Source organism: Morone saxatilis, unplaced genomic scaffold (genome assembly GCF_004916995.1).
Source record: "Morone saxatilis isolate NCDOM2014 unplaced genomic scaffold, NCSU_SB_2.0 Contig3, whole genome shotgun sequence".
NCBI lineage: Eukaryota > Metazoa > Chordata > Actinopteri > Moronidae > Morone > Morone saxatilis.
This window is the reverse complement of record NW_023339873.1, coordinates 2,241,283-2,258,934: the sequence shown is the minus strand read 5'-3', so window position 1 is coordinate 2,258,934 and position 17,652 is coordinate 2,241,283. Positions and strand designations below refer to the sequence as shown.

At 39.1% G+C, this 17,652-nt stretch overlaps 1 protein-coding gene across 1 annotated transcript in view; it reads left to right on the top strand.

Annotated features, from left to right (window-relative positions):
- Positions 1 to 16,127, top strand: part of LOC118337238 (transcription factor IIIB 90 kDa subunit-like) — a 119,705-nt gene extending 103,578 nt beyond the window's left edge. Inside the window, 3 exon segments of the mRNA XM_035674166.1 lie at positions 465 to 516; positions 11,785 to 11,938; positions 14,589 to 16,127. Coding sequence (XP_035530059.1) covers positions 465 to 516; positions 11,785 to 11,938; positions 14,589 to 14,626 — 244 coding nt within the window. The 3' untranslated portion in view covers positions 14,627 to 16,127.
- Positions 16,128 to 17,652: the final 1,525 nt, after the last annotated feature.

Sequence of the window (17,652 nt, the reverse complement as noted above, 5' to 3'; positions counted from 1 at the left end):
CAAATATCCTGGAAATAATCAGTTGTTCTGGAAAAGACTGTCTTCGACTGTCGGTAGGAGAAACCGCAGTACGACATCACGTGGAACGAACTTGCAGCGATCTTTTCGGCATTGAGTCTATTTGAATTTTCTGTGAAATAGAATAAATATAACTTTAATTGAGCGGTGGTCAAAGTAATGTCAATCTACAAATGGCCTGTAGTGAGAACAACAAAGCGTGCCACAAAAGCTAATAAAGTGTAGTCTAATGGGTCTACATTCGTTAGCTAAGCTAGCAGCTCAGAGAGGCTAACTCTCCAGTGTCTACGTAGTCTGCAGACTGGAGACGTTGGTTTTACACTAGGTTGGTTGGTGACAAAAGCTGCTGCCACCACTCCTGGAAAGGTCCTGGAAAGGTCCTGGAAAAGGACGTTTGAACCCTGTAAATCATAGAATGTGAAATCTGATTGTTGTTTGTGTTGCAGGTTGCAGCCGTTCATCACCGGACAGCCCAGCAAGAAGCTCGCCGTAGAGCAGGTGAGCTGCCCTTCATTTTTTCCCCACATCTGCTCTTCGTCTCCCGCCACCCCGCTCGCTTTCTTCGCCTTCCTGCTCGCTCTCTTAGACGCTGCTCGCCCTCGTGCACTTAACAGATGCACACACGCAGTCACGCAGTCAATCACTCGCACAGATAAGTTCCCGCTCAGATTTTCTCCCCTCTCTAAAACACTCTTATCTGCCTCTCTCTCTTTCACTCACACTCACACACACACACACACACACACACACGCACACACTACATTAACCATATTGTTGCAAGTGGGATTTACCAGAAACTGTCTGCAGTTTAAAAAAAAAGGTCTAAAGTCAGCAAGTAATGATTGATATTTGGGAGTTTGGAGAATGAAGTAGAATTTGCTGTGAAGTCTGTGCCAAACAAACCGACAAAAAGCAGAAACGACACATTAACTGGGGAGCAGGTCAGAAAATAAGAAAGCTACAAAAACATGATGAAATATACATAGGAATGTGTCAACCATCAAAATCCCGGTCTTTCATAATGTATCTTTTGTATCTGGCAACTAATTTCGATTAAACAGACATTTAACTCGACTAGTCTGAAAGTAACGAACACAAACACTGTCTGAAAATATATCGCCTGTATTTTAACAGCCATTTGAACATATTACTAATCAAAAGATAATCGGCCCTGAGCGGGATCACAGCGTCTGTGGGCTGGGACCGTAAACCATCTTGGTTTATCTGAGGGTGGCTAACGTTAGCAGTGCTAGGTTAACGTCGTTAACATGTCCGCCGTGCTGAATGTGGTCACGCTCCAGTCCAGAGGTCATATGACAGTTTATCAAAACACTACACTTCTAAAAACAGCCCTTCTAGAAACATTTTCTTCTATTGAGCAATAAAATCTGCCAGTGGGGTCGGACAATTCTGCTTGGCTAGAACTCTTAAAACTAGCATGAAAATCTAACCACTGAAAGACTAACAGGCCTCAAAACTGGAAAAAAATGGCAAAAATGTAAGAAAGTTGTTCTTATTACAGATGATGAAAACTCTGATTTAAGATTCTTAAAATAAGCATTTAGGTCACTTTAATCTAAGATTAATAATTAGCAAGGAAATGACTTAATGTCTTAAATGAAGACTCCAGAAACGTTCTCTTACTTTCTCTTAAACTGAGAACTTTAACCACCGTTGTTACACGTAAAGTTGAGTTCAATATTAGCTGTAATATCTTATTAAGACACAGTTAGATGTATTTTCTTAAAACAAGATGACTTGAAAAGATTATTTATGTTTTCAGACAAAAAATAAGACCTGCTGGTCTTACAAGCTGCCATCTTTTAGCTATATCCACTATATTACTTCCACTAGTGGCGGGTGTCTGTGTAACATCTTTTATTTAACAGTTAACTGTTGTTTTATAACAAAGGCCTCCTTTAATAAAATATGAATAATAGTTTAACTGACTAGCACGGGTAGGAATGTTTAAAACCACTAGTCGACTAATGACGTCTTCCTCTTTAATATCTTTGAGTGTATGCACAGAACTGTCATCAGTGTGAGGAAGGTACTCAATTAAATGAGTAGATTTTTGTGTGTGTGTGTGTGTGTGTGTGTATATATATATGTATAATATATGTATATATATGTATATAGTATTGATAATGACTACTTGTAATAATGATATGTATTTAAGTGTATATGATATATTATATGTAATATACATATATATATTGCTAGATAATAAAGTAGTAATGAATATAGTATATGTGATAATGTAGTTATAATATTATAATATCTATATATGTATTTAGATTGAAATGTACTATGTATATATAACCTGATAGTAATCGATCCATATATGTATATATATGTATAAAATGTATAACTATGTGATTATAATGTATATTGTGATAACTGTACATAATATGATAGTGTAATTATGTGTATAATATATATATATTATTGTATACTGTATATGTATATATATTGTATATGTATAATGTATATATATAGTATAATATTATATAGGAACTATATGTATATGTCATTGTTATTAATATATGTATCATGTTAGTTATGAGATAGGTATATACAGTTATATGTATAAAAATATGTTGTATATAACATGTTGTATAGATTATGTACATTATAATTATATATTACGATGATGTAATATATTACTAGTATATGATATGTATGTATATATTATGATATAGATATATATAATACTGTATAATAATATATAATAAAATAGTATATATACTATAAGTATATATATAGGTATAATAAATATGTATCATGTTAGATGAAAATATAGTATAATATAGATAATTATATAGTAATAATGTTATATATGATATGTAATAGTAATATATATGTAATATAATGTAAATAAGATGTATATATATAATATAGTATATGTAAATATAATAAATGATAGTATATTGTATATATATACGATATATTATATAGTAGTATATAATAATGATATTAATAAATAGTATGATAGATATATATACTTAATATAAGCAGCAAAAGTCTTAAAGAATAAGGCTGCGATTATTCTACATTTTTCTTCCAATCAACAAATCCCATCGAAAAACCAAACGTATTCGTCTCACCTTTGACTTCTAATCTCTGTCTGTAGCTCTCAGCCACAAGCCCACTGGTTCCCACTGGTTCCCACTGGAGGTGTAAAACGTCTCATTATTATATAGTTAGATTACTGGAAAAGCCTCAGTCATTTCCTAAAATAGCTGCTCTCTGTAGTTTTTATACCGTCACTCAAACAGGACTGAACAGTGCATTTGTTGGGGACTATTTTCAGCCGCGGATTAATCCACATTTGGTGCTGTGGTGAGTATTTGGAGCACAGAATCCATTCATTTACAAAGGTCTTGTAGTTTATAGAGATCCAACATCTCCTGACAGCCCACAACCACAGACAACAAAATATATTCAAATGAGACTGGAGCAACAGTGGGTTGGGCATCCAGGAGGCTGCTGTGGAGTTATTATGGATTATTATTATGGGTTATTATTATTATATGGATTATTAGTAGTAGTAGTAGTATTATTATTAGTGGTAGCCACAGTTGCTCAAAAGCTCAACTCATAACAATTTTAGCAAACACAGTTAATCCGCTCATCAGTTTTCGGCTCATCTCGCTCTATGTTGCATTAATTGATTTAATCTCTTACCAAGAATTATTATTGTGTACCACTGGGAAGTACAGACAAAAATATGATATAAATGTAATATAATTGTAAGCCTTATTGTCCCTACTGGTTTTCTGTCATTCTTTGATCAGCATGACAATGAAAAAGATATTAAATAGCATCCTTTGTGGTATTAAAAAAGTCTCTATTAAATTTAGTGAACACTGACTGGAGCTCTGTTGCTCGGAGGAACATCACACTGTGGATACGCACAACGCTTGTTAGCAGGATACAATAAGAAAATATAGACATATCTTTGAACTATTTTAGAACATAGAAACCCAGAGGGTTTGTGTGTGCACATAATGAAGCTGTGAGTACACCTGGAGACGGGCTGTAATTCCCCGTCAGTCCCTCCCAGTCGGCCGTTCAAAGCTGATTGCTGCGATCCCCTGCAGAGCGGACGGGGATGAATAAATCTTCACTCAGGCCGTGTGAAAGTTGAACCCTTACTTCCTCTTTTGTTTGTCCTTCCATTATTACTCCTCCCTCACTCTCGTCCTCCCTCCGGGGCGTTCACTGCTCCTAAAAAATCTCCAATAGGGTCTTAAAATAAATACGGCCTTAAACCTGAACATAAAAATGTCTTAAACGGCACTTTTGGAAGCGTTTTTTTTTTGATGGGCTTCTGTTGGCCAGTCGCCGGCTCTCAGATGAATTCACAGAGGACAAGGTTAGTGGTACAATGTGTCCTATCTGCTTTACAAACCCACTTAAACTTCATGTCTTTGAACAGTTAATTTCCGGATGTCCTCATTCTGCCCATTTATAGCCTCACAGCTCTTACCAGCCATCTTCAGGGAGAAATAGGCCAGTTCTTCCAACTTTGTGTCTTAATTTGATTTTAAATTGGACCCAAATTCAATCACAGGTAGCTTTACATCATCTTCAGAGTCTTAACTTTGGCTTTCTGTACTTCATATACAATCTGTACTCCTCTTTCTCCCCCATATCTCATTTTACACATTCCTGAATGTCCTATCTTCTGTTCCCGCTTCGCGCCAGTGCCGATCTGTCTCATTTCTTATGATTTACTTACTCTCTCTTCAACACTTGCTCTTCATCCAGAAGTAAAGTGGCAGGAGTTATTTTGGGAGTCCAGCGTTAGGTGGCCGACAGTCGCAGCACTTAAAATCTTGGGTAACACTCTCCTGAGGACACAAGATGAACAACTGTGTCAGAACTCATCCGGTTCTTGGGGAAAAAAAAAAAAAGCCAAAGTTAGAAGCCTGTGGACATTAAAACTGAAGAGAAGAAGTCAACTACAAGTCCCATGGTGCATTTCTGTAAGAAACATCCAATCACAGACCTTTAAATTATGTTATGTGATGGTGAGCCGAAGTTAAATATTAAATGTCCCAATTGCAGCAATGAAGCATTTTCATGTTTTTTGACTGGCTTCCTCTCCATAGTAACAGCAACTGAGGCTCATGGGTATTGTAGTTTTTATATAGCAAACTAATGGAAAATACTTGATTTCTAAGGAACACAGTTAAAGCAGGATTATTTTCCAAAGGGTAACAGTGTAAGTTGCTGAGTAGAACGACTGAAACTGCTGTTTTTATAATCTACTCGGTGATTAAGGATTTATTTCACGGTGAGTTAGTGATTGTTGGAAGGACTAACAAAGACGTTTTTTATGAGTTATATTTTATTTTCTGTCCACTTTGAATGAAGTTACGTTGGTCTGTGAGGTAAAATCCCTGTTTTTGTCTCTGGTGTCTGGTGGTGACTAATAGCAATATTACAGCTGTTTGTGGTTAAATTAAAGGTCTGTTTCTGTAGGGATCATTTCCTAATGTTGTCACACTCTTACAATAACAATCTAAGCCTGTCAGTGGCTGAAATACACACTTATAGTACATTTAGTTTACATTTTGGCCATTTTTATCAATTTTTTCATATCTAACTTGGTGAATTAAGCGTTTATTTTTCAAACCAGCATTGGTGATTGCTGGAAAGACTAAAACAAAACGTTAAAATGGGATTTTACAGTGGGGAAAAATACTCCTCCAGCTCCTACCTGCTGTTCTCCTTTTTCAAATCTCCCACTCTTTCCCTTCTCACCTCCTCATCATTTCACTTTATGCTTAATTCCCTCCCAAATCTCTCCTCCTCGCCTCTTCCCGTCAAAGCTTCGCTCTGCTGCTGTCCTCTCTCTTTCCCGTCATTCTCCTTTTATATTTCCTCTCCTTCTCCACATTCCTTCCCATCCCTCCATCTCCTCCTCCTCCTCCCCCTCACCTTGTCTCTCTCTCCATCATGTGCTGTTGGCAGCTCTGAATGGAGGAGCTCGGGGAGCTCAGGCTCTGTCAACCAGGAAGAAAACATTGCCACGAGGGGCCGGGTCAACAAGGCTTGTTACTTAGCAACCCCCTCGCCTCCCCCTGGGAACTGGAGGCAAACGGCCGTCGCCATTGGCTGAGGCTGCTCCTCGCTCGCTGCTCCTGTTATGTAATGTTGCCGTTTCATCACAGCGACAGGACCAGATTGAAAAGATGTTTGTGCCTCGCCAAGCTCTCTCTGTTCCTCGCTCACCAAAAAAAAACAGATTTCCTTCACCCTCGTCAGTGACCCAGCAATTAGTCTGTACATTTTTCAAACAAGCCAAGGGAGGAAATGATCACTTTACAAGACAGAAGGAGTAATGAGTTGATTTCTGCCAATTGAAACTGGCCCAGCTGTTCTCTGCTGCCCTCTCCCCTCTTCTCCTACTCCCTTGAACCACATTTAGTCTGAACTGGCTGATGGAGGGGGAGCAGGCAGTGCAGTCGGAGAGATGTGGGGATTTTCAGAGCGGCTTAGAAATCTGAAAAGGGCGATGAGGTCACGGGAGAGGAGCTTTGAATTGCAGACAGTCGCTCTGGCGTTGCAGCTATAGACTGCTTATGCAAGCAATAGTCTTGGCAATTGATGGCTGAGTCTATTTGAAGTTGGGTTCTCACAGGAGCTGTCGGGCCAGGCCAGGCCAGCGGCAAACCGCATGACAGCGTTTTCAGCTCATCTTGTAGAAACGCGGCGACCTCCTCGTTCACCCCGATGAAGCAGGACTGCACTGAGAGGCTGAACGAGCTCTCATCGCTCACCGCTTTGTGTGTTTAAACAAATTATTTTGTTCACACCAGCGTAAGAACAAACAAGCAGAATTAGAGCTATTGAAGAGACTTAAAGGTCTTGCCATTTGCAGAGGATGACATTTCTAAGGAAATCAAGGCAAGGTTAATTTATTTGTCTAGCAGCCTTCAACAACCAAGTGCTTTACATAAGACATAAAGGCGTTAAGATGTTAAAAAAAATAACTCATATCAAAAAAGACATTTAAATAAGATTTAAAAGGATTAAAACAAAGTAAAAACAAAGATTAAAATAAGATAAAATAGATTAGACGGATTAAACCATAGAAGAGTTGCAGCTCAGTGTAAGATATGAAGATATGAGTTAGGGCAGACCTAAAGTGTTGTGGGAGTTTGTTCCAGATTTTTGGAGCATAAAAACTGCTCAGTTACGACCTGAGACCTGAACCCAGACCATCTGAGAGGTGTGGACGCTTCATAACAGAGCAGCAGATCAAAAATAAACCATTCAGTAGTATTTTAAAGTCCATTCTTGGACACACAGGAAGCCAGTGTGAAGATCTGGCAGCTGGACTGATGTGGTCTCTCCTGGATTTTAATGAGGACTGTAGCAGCAGTGTGCAGCTCTCTGATCTGAGACCTGTAAATAGAGCGTTACAGTAGTCTAACCTGCTGTTAACTCTTCCTGCTGAGACAGTCTAATTCCTGATATATTCTGAAGATGACTGCAGGCTGATTCAGTAGTTGTCTTAATGTGGACGTTATTTAGGAACTTTTGCTTTTGTCTCATGACCGTCTGAAGAAGCAATGACTTGTATGCTACTATGTGAACATCACGTAGCTGTAGATCTCTCTAGAGCAGTAGATCTCTCTAGAGCAGTAGTTCTCAACCTTTTTGGTGTGAAGGACCCACAAATTGATCCACATCAGGCAGCTGACTTCTATTTGATAAGATGCAGCCTTGTGGATCCCTGATGGATTTAGTTATTCTATAACTGTCTGCATTGTAGATTGGTAGATCTTTATACGTTCTCTCATTGGGCTAACTTTGTTCTTTTTGGCTAGACCTAGGTCTACAGTGGCTTCTCCTTTGGCTTCATCTGTCAGTCAGACAAATGAAGGATTTTGAGTGTTTTGTCATTTTATCCTGTTGTATACCAAACATTACTGATATAGGTTTAGCTGCTGTTTAATTGGTTTAATGCTGATTAATCCATTAAGGCTAATTATGCTAATCATGTCAGAGAGGAAGGGGCGTGGACATAACCCATCAACTGCGAAACAAAGAGTGTTTCTTGTGATTCATATCTGAAAAAAGTCATCATTTCAGACATGAAATGTGTACAGTTTAGGAGTGTAGTCGCAGATTGCAACTCGTTCGCGTCACCCTCCCCTTCCAAGCACAAAGGAGAAACTACAATGGCAGCGTAGAAAGTGAACAGTCAGTGTTTGGTTTGTCCCTTCACGCACGTCTGTAGATAAAAATGCCTCATTCTAAGGTCACGAAAAACATAACGACTAATTTTCAGGTGATTATTTACTAATGAAACTATGAGTAGTTTCATTCCATTTCTGCTGATAGATCCTCCTAGATGTTACACACTGGACCTTTTAACGTTGCCATTTCCTGTAATTTTATACTTTCTGGTTGGCGTGCCATTTAAAACACTTAAAGAAACGGCCGGACGCGAACATTAATCCACACTGTTGTTTGCTCTCACTTAATCTTGTTCTGCCAGTTCCATGCATGAGTAACTGCAGGCGATCAGATGCCAGCATCCTCACACCCATAAAACCCTCTCTGAGCGGTGGTTTCCTGTAGTTGGTTCGAGTTGCATTCTCACTCCTAACGAGCTGCTCTCTTGTTAAAGCGCTGAGACTCAAAGTGTAAATAACATGCAACATAATCTCAGTAGTGTCTAATAGCTCACACCAAACACACAACCATATTTCTTGTCCTTCTCACAGACCTTCACCATGACCCATTTAACCTCTCCCACCTCCTAATTAGTCTGGTGCACCGTGTTTATGCTGTTATGTTCTTTTTTTCATTCTGTTTTTAGTGTTTTTGTATTAGCGGCTTCGGTTCATTGGGAGTAAAAAGGCGCCCAGCTCCTGTGATGTGAATCCCGCAGAGGTTAAAGTCTGCAAGGATCCACTGAGGGGAAAGGGAAGGATGTCGCTGGGTTTTTGCTGTGGATCTTTCATGCTCTGGATATATCTTCATTGTAAAATCGTTGGGTTTCTATCAAAGTCTGCGGATAGAAAAACAGGAGGAAGTGCGGAATGGTGGGAAGGAGAGTCTGAGCCAAAAATGAGAATCAATGTGTAAAGGAACGAAAGGAAGGAGAGAAGGATGTGGGTAGAATAAAAGAGAGGCAAAATAGAGGAAACGTGAAATAAAAGAAAGGTGGGAGGAAGGGGAGGAGGAGTAGGAGGAGGAAATGAAAGGCAAATTGGAGGGAGAGATGGCAGGAGGAGGAAGGCCCCAGCAGGGACTCCAACAGGCTGTTGCTGAGGAGAACAGAAATATCTCTCCGTCACGCTGTGGACCCTCCACCTGCTTCTCCTCCAGCTTTATAATTAGCCCTGAGTGAAGGGAAAGTGATAACACGCAGGTTTCCTCTTTTAGTCGCTCCGGAAAAACTGAACATGATGGGTTCTGCTGCAGTGAATGTACATTTGTGTCATTCCAGAGCCGAAGAATCTGCCGCATTTAGACAGAAACTAAGTCTTGTTTTAGATATTTTATTAGCTTCTCTGGTTTAAGGCAGGTAGGAAACAGGAAAATGAAATCTTCCACAGCGTGCACTCCTGTCCTCCCCAGTGTCAGTTTGTTTGCGTTTTGAGATCTGTACAGTTCATCACTAAGCAAAATAAATAAAGCTCAGATTGAAGCTGAGAAGTTGTTCGTCAGGATGTTTTCCGAGGGGAAATTTTCCTCCTTTCTTTCTGTCCTACAGCAGCACAGGTTTAGAAACAAATCTCTCGACTCATCAAGTGCAGTAAGTGTAGAAGGAAGTGATATGGTGGTGTTAATATATATTTGGTGATATGGTGTCTGATGGCTGTTACAGTTGTATAAGAACTGGTCGACAGTTTAACCTCCATTCAGAATACATTTTGGGTGACTTATTAGGCTTGGATGGACTTAATAATAAATCAGCATAAATATTTCTTTGATAAAAAGTTTAAAACCTTAAAGGAAAACTACAGTTTGTTCCAACTCGGGTTTTATTATCATTAATAACAGCATTATACTCATGGAGATCTGGTAACAGCGGCTTCGATACGGATCAGTCCAGCGTGGAGAGAAATACGACGAGTCAGACGATCCGTTGTAAACAAACCTCCAGGTTAGCTGAATCTATTTTGAAGGTAAAACAAAAAGGCTTTACAAAGGCTTCCAGACCCACTTACTGCTTCAGCTTTGACCTTCTGTACTTGTAGCTGTGTGCATTGTGTGCAATGTAGGACTAATGGCGACGTTTCAGGTGCACTCACTTTCAGTCTGACGTCCACTCAAAGCGGTTCAGATAATCTGTTGGTTTAACAACCTGTATGAGTGTGTGACTGCCCGTTGTTATTTCGTTCTGTTGGAACTGTTCTGACCAACATGCTCACAGATTTTAGCAATTACGATGGTTACTGTTCGTCCTGGTTAGGTGTCTCGGTGTGTGAATGAGCATTAGTTTGCATTAGGACTGTCAACAATTGTCAACAAATTTGGGATTATATAATCAAATTGCAAAAAGTTACGGATAATCAATTATGCACAATGTCACTTCCATGGACTGAAAATGAAATGTAGGCTGAGCTGAAACAAATTCAACTACAACCTCGTACTGTAGCTAGCTAAACTGAATAGCGTGTAACTAAATGAATGATGTCATAATGGGTAAAAAACTATTCCGGAACCAGCAGCTCCTGTAGGTTTCCATAGCAACAGAACTCGCAATAGTTGCTACCTAACGGCTTAACTCTTCATTTGGTTAAACCAGAGCTAACCCCACGCGAATATATATAATATATATTTATAAAAAATATATATAAGACAACTTCAACAGAGGCTTCCATTTGTGGCCATTTTTTGTGTTTTTTATTGACTTTTTAGTGTGTATTTGGTGGAACTGTGGGCCACTTGTGGGAGAAAATGTACAAAAATAAGAGATGGAACTTTAATACTCACTAAGTTTAATGGTTGTTTCAGCTGCTGGGAAATGCCCCCCCCTCCCTTTATTATACCAGTTGTTTATTTTCTCTCACTGCTGCCAACATTTCCTCCCGTTTCAGGCGGCTTAGTTTTCTGATCAAAAACGGCTCAGTTTTTGTCTCCCAGCATGCAACTGGAAAGACCCTCCTGGCTACAGACTCTACTTGAATCAGCAGTGTTTTGCCCCACGGGGGGGTAGAAAGTCGTCACATTCACGCACGAACATCAGACAGCTCAACTAAGACAATGTGAACGGGGTGAAAAGCAAAGGGCGCTCTAATTACTTTTTTGCCCCCGCGCTCACCCTCACCCCTTCATTTTTAATTTCACAGGCTTTTTATGAACTTTGAAGGGTATTTTTGCCCCGAGGCTTTAGTTAATTTCAGACCCTTTTTGTACGATACAAAGTACACTGTTGACGGTGCAGATTTTAAAAAGTAGAATTGGAAACGAGAGAATAATGTGTAAATGTAAGATAATAAAGGTTGTGGTCACGCTCTGATGCTGTATTTAGTCATATGTGGGAATGCAGCAGCAGATGAAATATCTCCTCACTACCCTGCGTGCCCTCCACCTGCCCTACAGCTCCCACCCCTCACTACCATACTACACTATGTTTATGCTTATTATTTTTATCATTTTAAAGGAAGTGGGGCATATGAGATCAGATCTAGTTTAGATTTCCCCGGGGACTCTTGTGTGTCACGCAGAGGAAAAAATATTAAAAATACCGAACGACACGCTCACGACCGACAATATTTCCTGTTTGCTCAGATTGCCAACCCCCTGCCGGTGCCAGTGGGAGCCCCCGCCAGCGGAGTGGTGGTGGAGAGCGGGCCGGTCGTCTACGATGATGCAGCTGCTGACGAGGAGGATGAGGAGGAAGAGGAGCCTTGTGTTAGTGCCATGGACCTGTTGGGCGGCAACGGTCAGTTTACATACGCGCGCACACACACACACACAGTTTGTTTAACCTGCAGTATGACAGCAGCTGTCGGTGCTACTGGCTGTTTTCAGATCAGCTTTTCATCCATCTCATTTATTAAAATTCATATTACGTATTACAGCCTACATGACATCTGAAAGTACTACAAAGTACTACTGCTACAAATGTTCTGAAATGGTGCAGTTTTATATCTCTCGCTATTATGTCTGATACCGAATCTCTGATGCTTTAACCCACACTGAGCTATATACAAAAAGCCCATTAAGTCATCTTTACTCTCTATGATTGAGTCTAAAAAGTGAGTTAAAAAATGATTATTTCAATCCGTTTCCACAATAAATCAACTTCACTAATGAATTTTCTAGAAGTCACTGTCGGTCTGGGCGGTAAATTGTGATTTTATTCATTAAAATGTTTTTCTTAAGTATTTGTTCTGGTTAATTGATTAAATGTTCCTAATGTAAAGTTTTAACATGACTTATTTGGTGCTAACCACAAAACAATATAAATGAAACATTAATGTAAAACTAAAGTAAACTCTGTAAAAATTTAAACTTTAGAACCTAATTGGCAAAAAAACTGCAAAACCTCCCATTGGAGGAGCAGATACCAACAAATATTTGACGGCTTGGTTTGTAAATTACTTTCTACAATGTAGTATAATATTCATAAGTATCTTTTCACTAGTGTATAATCAATGGATCAATGGAAATGAAACTTTTATCATCTCCTCTCTCTTCTACAGTAGCTCAGAACAGACAAACCACCCACTGGCTGTAGATTCAGGCCTTTTGTGAGTTCCACAGCAGTATTTTGTTGGCTGTTGACTGCTAGCTGCCACTTAATCTTTATTTCAATTAATTAGCTGTTAAACTAGTTTTTGATTAGTTTTTCAGTTGATTGACAGTCAGAAAACTGCTGCACACCAGTGGAAACCAATGAATCTTAACTCTTTGTATTGGCTGAAACAATCCCACCACACTGACAGACTCTGTCATTTAAAGAAGTCTTCCAGGCTCAGTGATGATTTGAATTAGTTGACACCGACCGCGTCAGACAGCTTTGTCACTTCTCAGTTGGACGCCGAGTGTGTGCACTGTGAAATAGTTAGAATGACTTTTTTTAATGAATCTGCCTCTCTGGGTCACGGCTCTGACTCCTGGTATGTTTTAATGAGCCCTCGGTAAGATTAAATTTCTTCCCTTTACGTCTCTGGCTGTTAAACTTTAAGGTCCCTGACTCTGCCTCAGTTAAAACTCCTGAGCTACTTAATTGATTCCTGTAGGGAAACTCTCTGTTTGTACTCCTGCCCCCTCCGCAGTGAGGTCAAAGGTCAGGGTCAGCCTCAGAGCAGCTCCAGAGGACAGTTGAGCTGGACGGACTCCTGCCGACACTGGAGACTGATCTAGAGTCAGGCAGAGAGTGAAGTGACACTTTTTCGCATTTTATTAGTCTGACCTGTTGTTGCTCTTGGTGAAGTCACACATCACACAGCGTCTCTGTGGAAACCCACCATGTTTACCTAAGTGCCACTCACTCACACGTCCATTAAAATCTCTTTTTGGCTCTTAAAGCTTCTCTTGCTCACCCGCTGCTCTTCTGTAGAGTATTTTTTCCAATAATGGGAAATAATGAATAATGGGAAGAGAGCTTGTGTTTTGCTCCTGATACCAGAGTTTCACTGTATTCCTGGTCTCAACTACCCTGGGAACCAGACCAGAATCTGCCAAGCCCATTTGATTGATCGTTGGCTCTGGCCACCCTTCATTCAAACTGAATTCTTAAACTGATTCTGGGTCTGTTCGGACCAATAACTGTTTATTTAATATGGGGGCAGGTTTTATACAATGATTGGAGAGAGCAGCGTCACATGTTTAGCAGCTCTGATTGGACTTCAGTCTGCAGGTCCGTCCAGACCAACACAAAACTCAGCCATCTTTTTCCTGCTCACTGCTCTGATTGGTTGTAGGTCTAAGCAACTGCGTCCAGTCTGGTGATGATCAACGGAGAGGTTCCAGGATAATATCATACCTTTAACTCTTAAAAAAACAAAAGAAATAAACAGTTGTGTTTAGACAAGACAAAGAAACGCATTAAAGCAAGTAAATAAAAGCCAGACAGAAAACAGTAGAGTAATATAAAAACACAGCAGTAACAGATTGCCCTACATTAAGGATGTGAAGAGCATGAGAAGAGAAACAGCAGTCCGTTCAATGTTGTTCTATAAGAACTTTATCTAAATAAAATGGTCTAAAATGAACAAAGTTAAAATTAAAAACAACAAAAATAATCATGGTGGAATGTAACTAAGTACATTTACTCATGAACTTGAGTATTTACATTTGTCTGACCACTTAAGTTACTTTAGTTACCCCTCCTGTCCAGTGAAACCCACATATGTCCAGATGTGTTGAATGTTTGTGATGAGCTCAGCTTTCAACTACAGCAGCAACATCAGATGTAATATTATAACGCTGACAGGGAACTTCATACTTTAAGTAAATCTTTCTCATATACCTTAATGCAGGACCTTTGCTTGTAGTGGAGTATTTTCTCATCATTCTCATCATTATTTCTTCAATAATGATAATAAGTGTGTGTAATCTCTCCCTCTGTGTCTGTCACCCTCCAGATTACGGCTGCGATGGAGAATATGACGACGGGTTCTAGCAGTGCTCTTCCCTGCTTCATGATTACTGACTTGTGTGGACAATTATGAAACCTTAAGAGTATCAGATGTTTACTACCAGAGACACAAACTGACTGCAGCTACAGACGGGAGCTGTGGTGCCAAGAGGAATGATGGATTCCCATCAGGAATAAATGGGACGGGATGTGTTGGAAATATCCCACTCCTTGTCCCATTTGGCATCCCAACTGGACTGAACTGGGAGGACTCGCTGCTTGGATGCTGACAGAGACGGTGAAGTGGAAATGAGGGATATTTATGAGTGTGATGTAGATAAAACAGCAGAATCAAAGGTAGGGAATATTGCAGTAAGCACTTGTGTGTTGGTTTGCAGGTCAGAAGACATTTAGGATCAAACTGGGCTGAAATAGGTTCCATAAAACAGCTGTTTGAGCTGCATTTATAGTCAGAAATCACTTTTTAACTAAATTTAGTCCAGTTTTAAGCTGCAAACCACCAAATCAGTGTTTCCTGTTTCCTCATCAGGGGATAAATACTGAAGAAATGTGTCTTCAGGAAGATTTTTGCGTCCTGAAATGTTTCCACCGTGCTTTTGTCGAGGGTTTTGAAGGTAATGTAGCAAAAAAAGAAAAGAAAAGCTGAACAAAATGCTCAACGTATTATCCTTGAACTTGCACTGTGCATTCATGATACTCAAGTACTTAACAGTATGTGACTTCCTCGAGTGCTTCCCGATAACTAATATAACACACTGCGACTCTTAACAATGACATACTTAAAAACAAGCATCTAACAATCAGGTAGCGTGAGATCAATCGTCATTATCAGTATTTACACAAAGTATTTTCCTGTCATTTCTAGTTCAGTTGAGGTTGGTCTTTGGATCAATATTCATTAATGCCTTAGGTGATTAGTGGGCCGACACATGCCGTCTGTCCTAAGCCAAAGTATTACAAAGAGGTTGCCTTTGAACAATGTGTGCCAATGTTTGCTGAGACGTTATTAAATCCAAAAATAGTTTGATTTTAATTCCAGATTAAGTTCTTATTAGGAATCCGATGGTGTGAGTGATGGTTTGATTAGTTTTTATGTTGCTATTAATTTGGTTTGGGCTTTTCTTCTTATTAATTTTTTTTAATGGAATCGATTCTCTGATTAATTTATGAGTTTGTGTCATTTGATGTATGTTAAATATTCTTCATGACGTCCTGTCACAGGCCACAGAGGCGTTTAAAAGCCAGGATGTAAATACATTTTCTGCAATATTATATTTTCCAAGTGATTGAGGGGGCCCAGTTAGAGAAAAGATCTATTTTGTATTTAAGCTTTTATGATTTTTGTGTTGATTAGGAGGTGAAATAGATTGTGGCCTTTTCACTGTGTCCACACAACGGTATATAGCCAGGCGTCTAAGTTAACCTGGACTGCCTCTGAGTTGCTGCTACGAGTCATGATGTTATACCTGCATATTGTTGTGTGCATTTGCTGCTACAGTAAACATTTCACTACATGAGGAAAAAATGCTTGTTTCCTTTTTTTTTTAAGAAATAATGTGCACATGAAGTCTGTTATTTTACCCCATTATGTTATTTTCCATGTTATTTTATTAGCGATTTATGTGTCAGTTCTGGTGCACTCACAACAACTCTTCAGAAACCTACGTCCATTTTTATTTATAGAGTCTATTAGGGGTGTAAAGATTTACAGATACAAGTTGAGAATCAGTTTTAAGGTTATAGACTACATTCGACTACATCGGTATGCAGACCCCTAGATCGATGTCAATGTATCATGAACCCGTCGACTGATGCTCTCGTAAAAGGTCAACGGCAGGGTCTCACAACGAGAGTAACATTACACACGATTTACAGCACACCATCAAATCTAAAGTTTGAAAGACATTTGGATTCTATAAGAAGGGAGGAAAGTTGGACTAAAGTCTATAAGATCTGCGGATGCTAATACAGCTAGCACAAGCAAGAACACTTTCCAGCAACAACTTGGCAAGGTCTTAAGTAATCACGGTACCTGGACTTTACTTGTATAATGCCTTTCTAGTCTTCTGACCACTCAAAGCTTTTACACTATATATCACACACAATACTTGATAGTAGATACATTGACTGTTGGTTTGGGTCTGCACATGGGATTTGTTAATATTAAGAGAAATATAAAATGTAACCAGACTTGTCCTTTCAGATGGTTGAAGCTTGAGTTTGTCTGCCCCGGGAATTGGCTGCATTGGCTTCTTGTATGTAGGTAGATCTGTTTTGTAGTAAAAGAGGTATTTCTCTTGACAAAATATTTTACAGACAATATATAGACAAACATAATCAAGGTGCTCCAGGCTCTAAAAATCAACAATATATATATATATAATAAAAAATACACTAAAATAAATAATGGACTCTGGGTTTATTTATTTATTATTTCTGTTTATTTAAGTCAAAATTCAGTACAAATCAGCTTACATTTTACAATAATGTTTCTGATGTAAAACTATCTAATCTTCAGTCTCAAAGCAAAGGTTAATCTTTCCTTCACAAAGATGTCATGCATCACATTGAACCAGTCTGCTAAAGTGGGTGGTCCTTGACATTTTCTTGTAATGGCTTTATTCTAAACAAGTGTGTTTATGAAAAGCCAAAAAGCTACAGGACGTTGCTTTTAGTTTTACACACAGTTTCAACAGAGATAGAAGCAGACATACAGCTAAACAATACAATACTTCTACTAATAATAATAATAATAATAATAAACTGTATTTAGCACTTTTCAAAACACAGTTAGTGCTTTACATCATTGGAACCAGGATTAAAAACATTCCATGAGGCAATGAGACAAATAAAATCTGACAATTGTCTAATGCTACAGAAGTGAGGTGGAATAAAAGATGCCCAACAGTAAAGATAACAACAAACAGATAAAGCATGTTGCAAATTAACTGCACTGAGGCAAATTAATTTAGACAATAAGCAGTTAGCTCAGTAGGTAGAGCTGGTGACCCATGTACAGAGGCTGAGCCCTTGCTGCAGCGGCCCAGGGT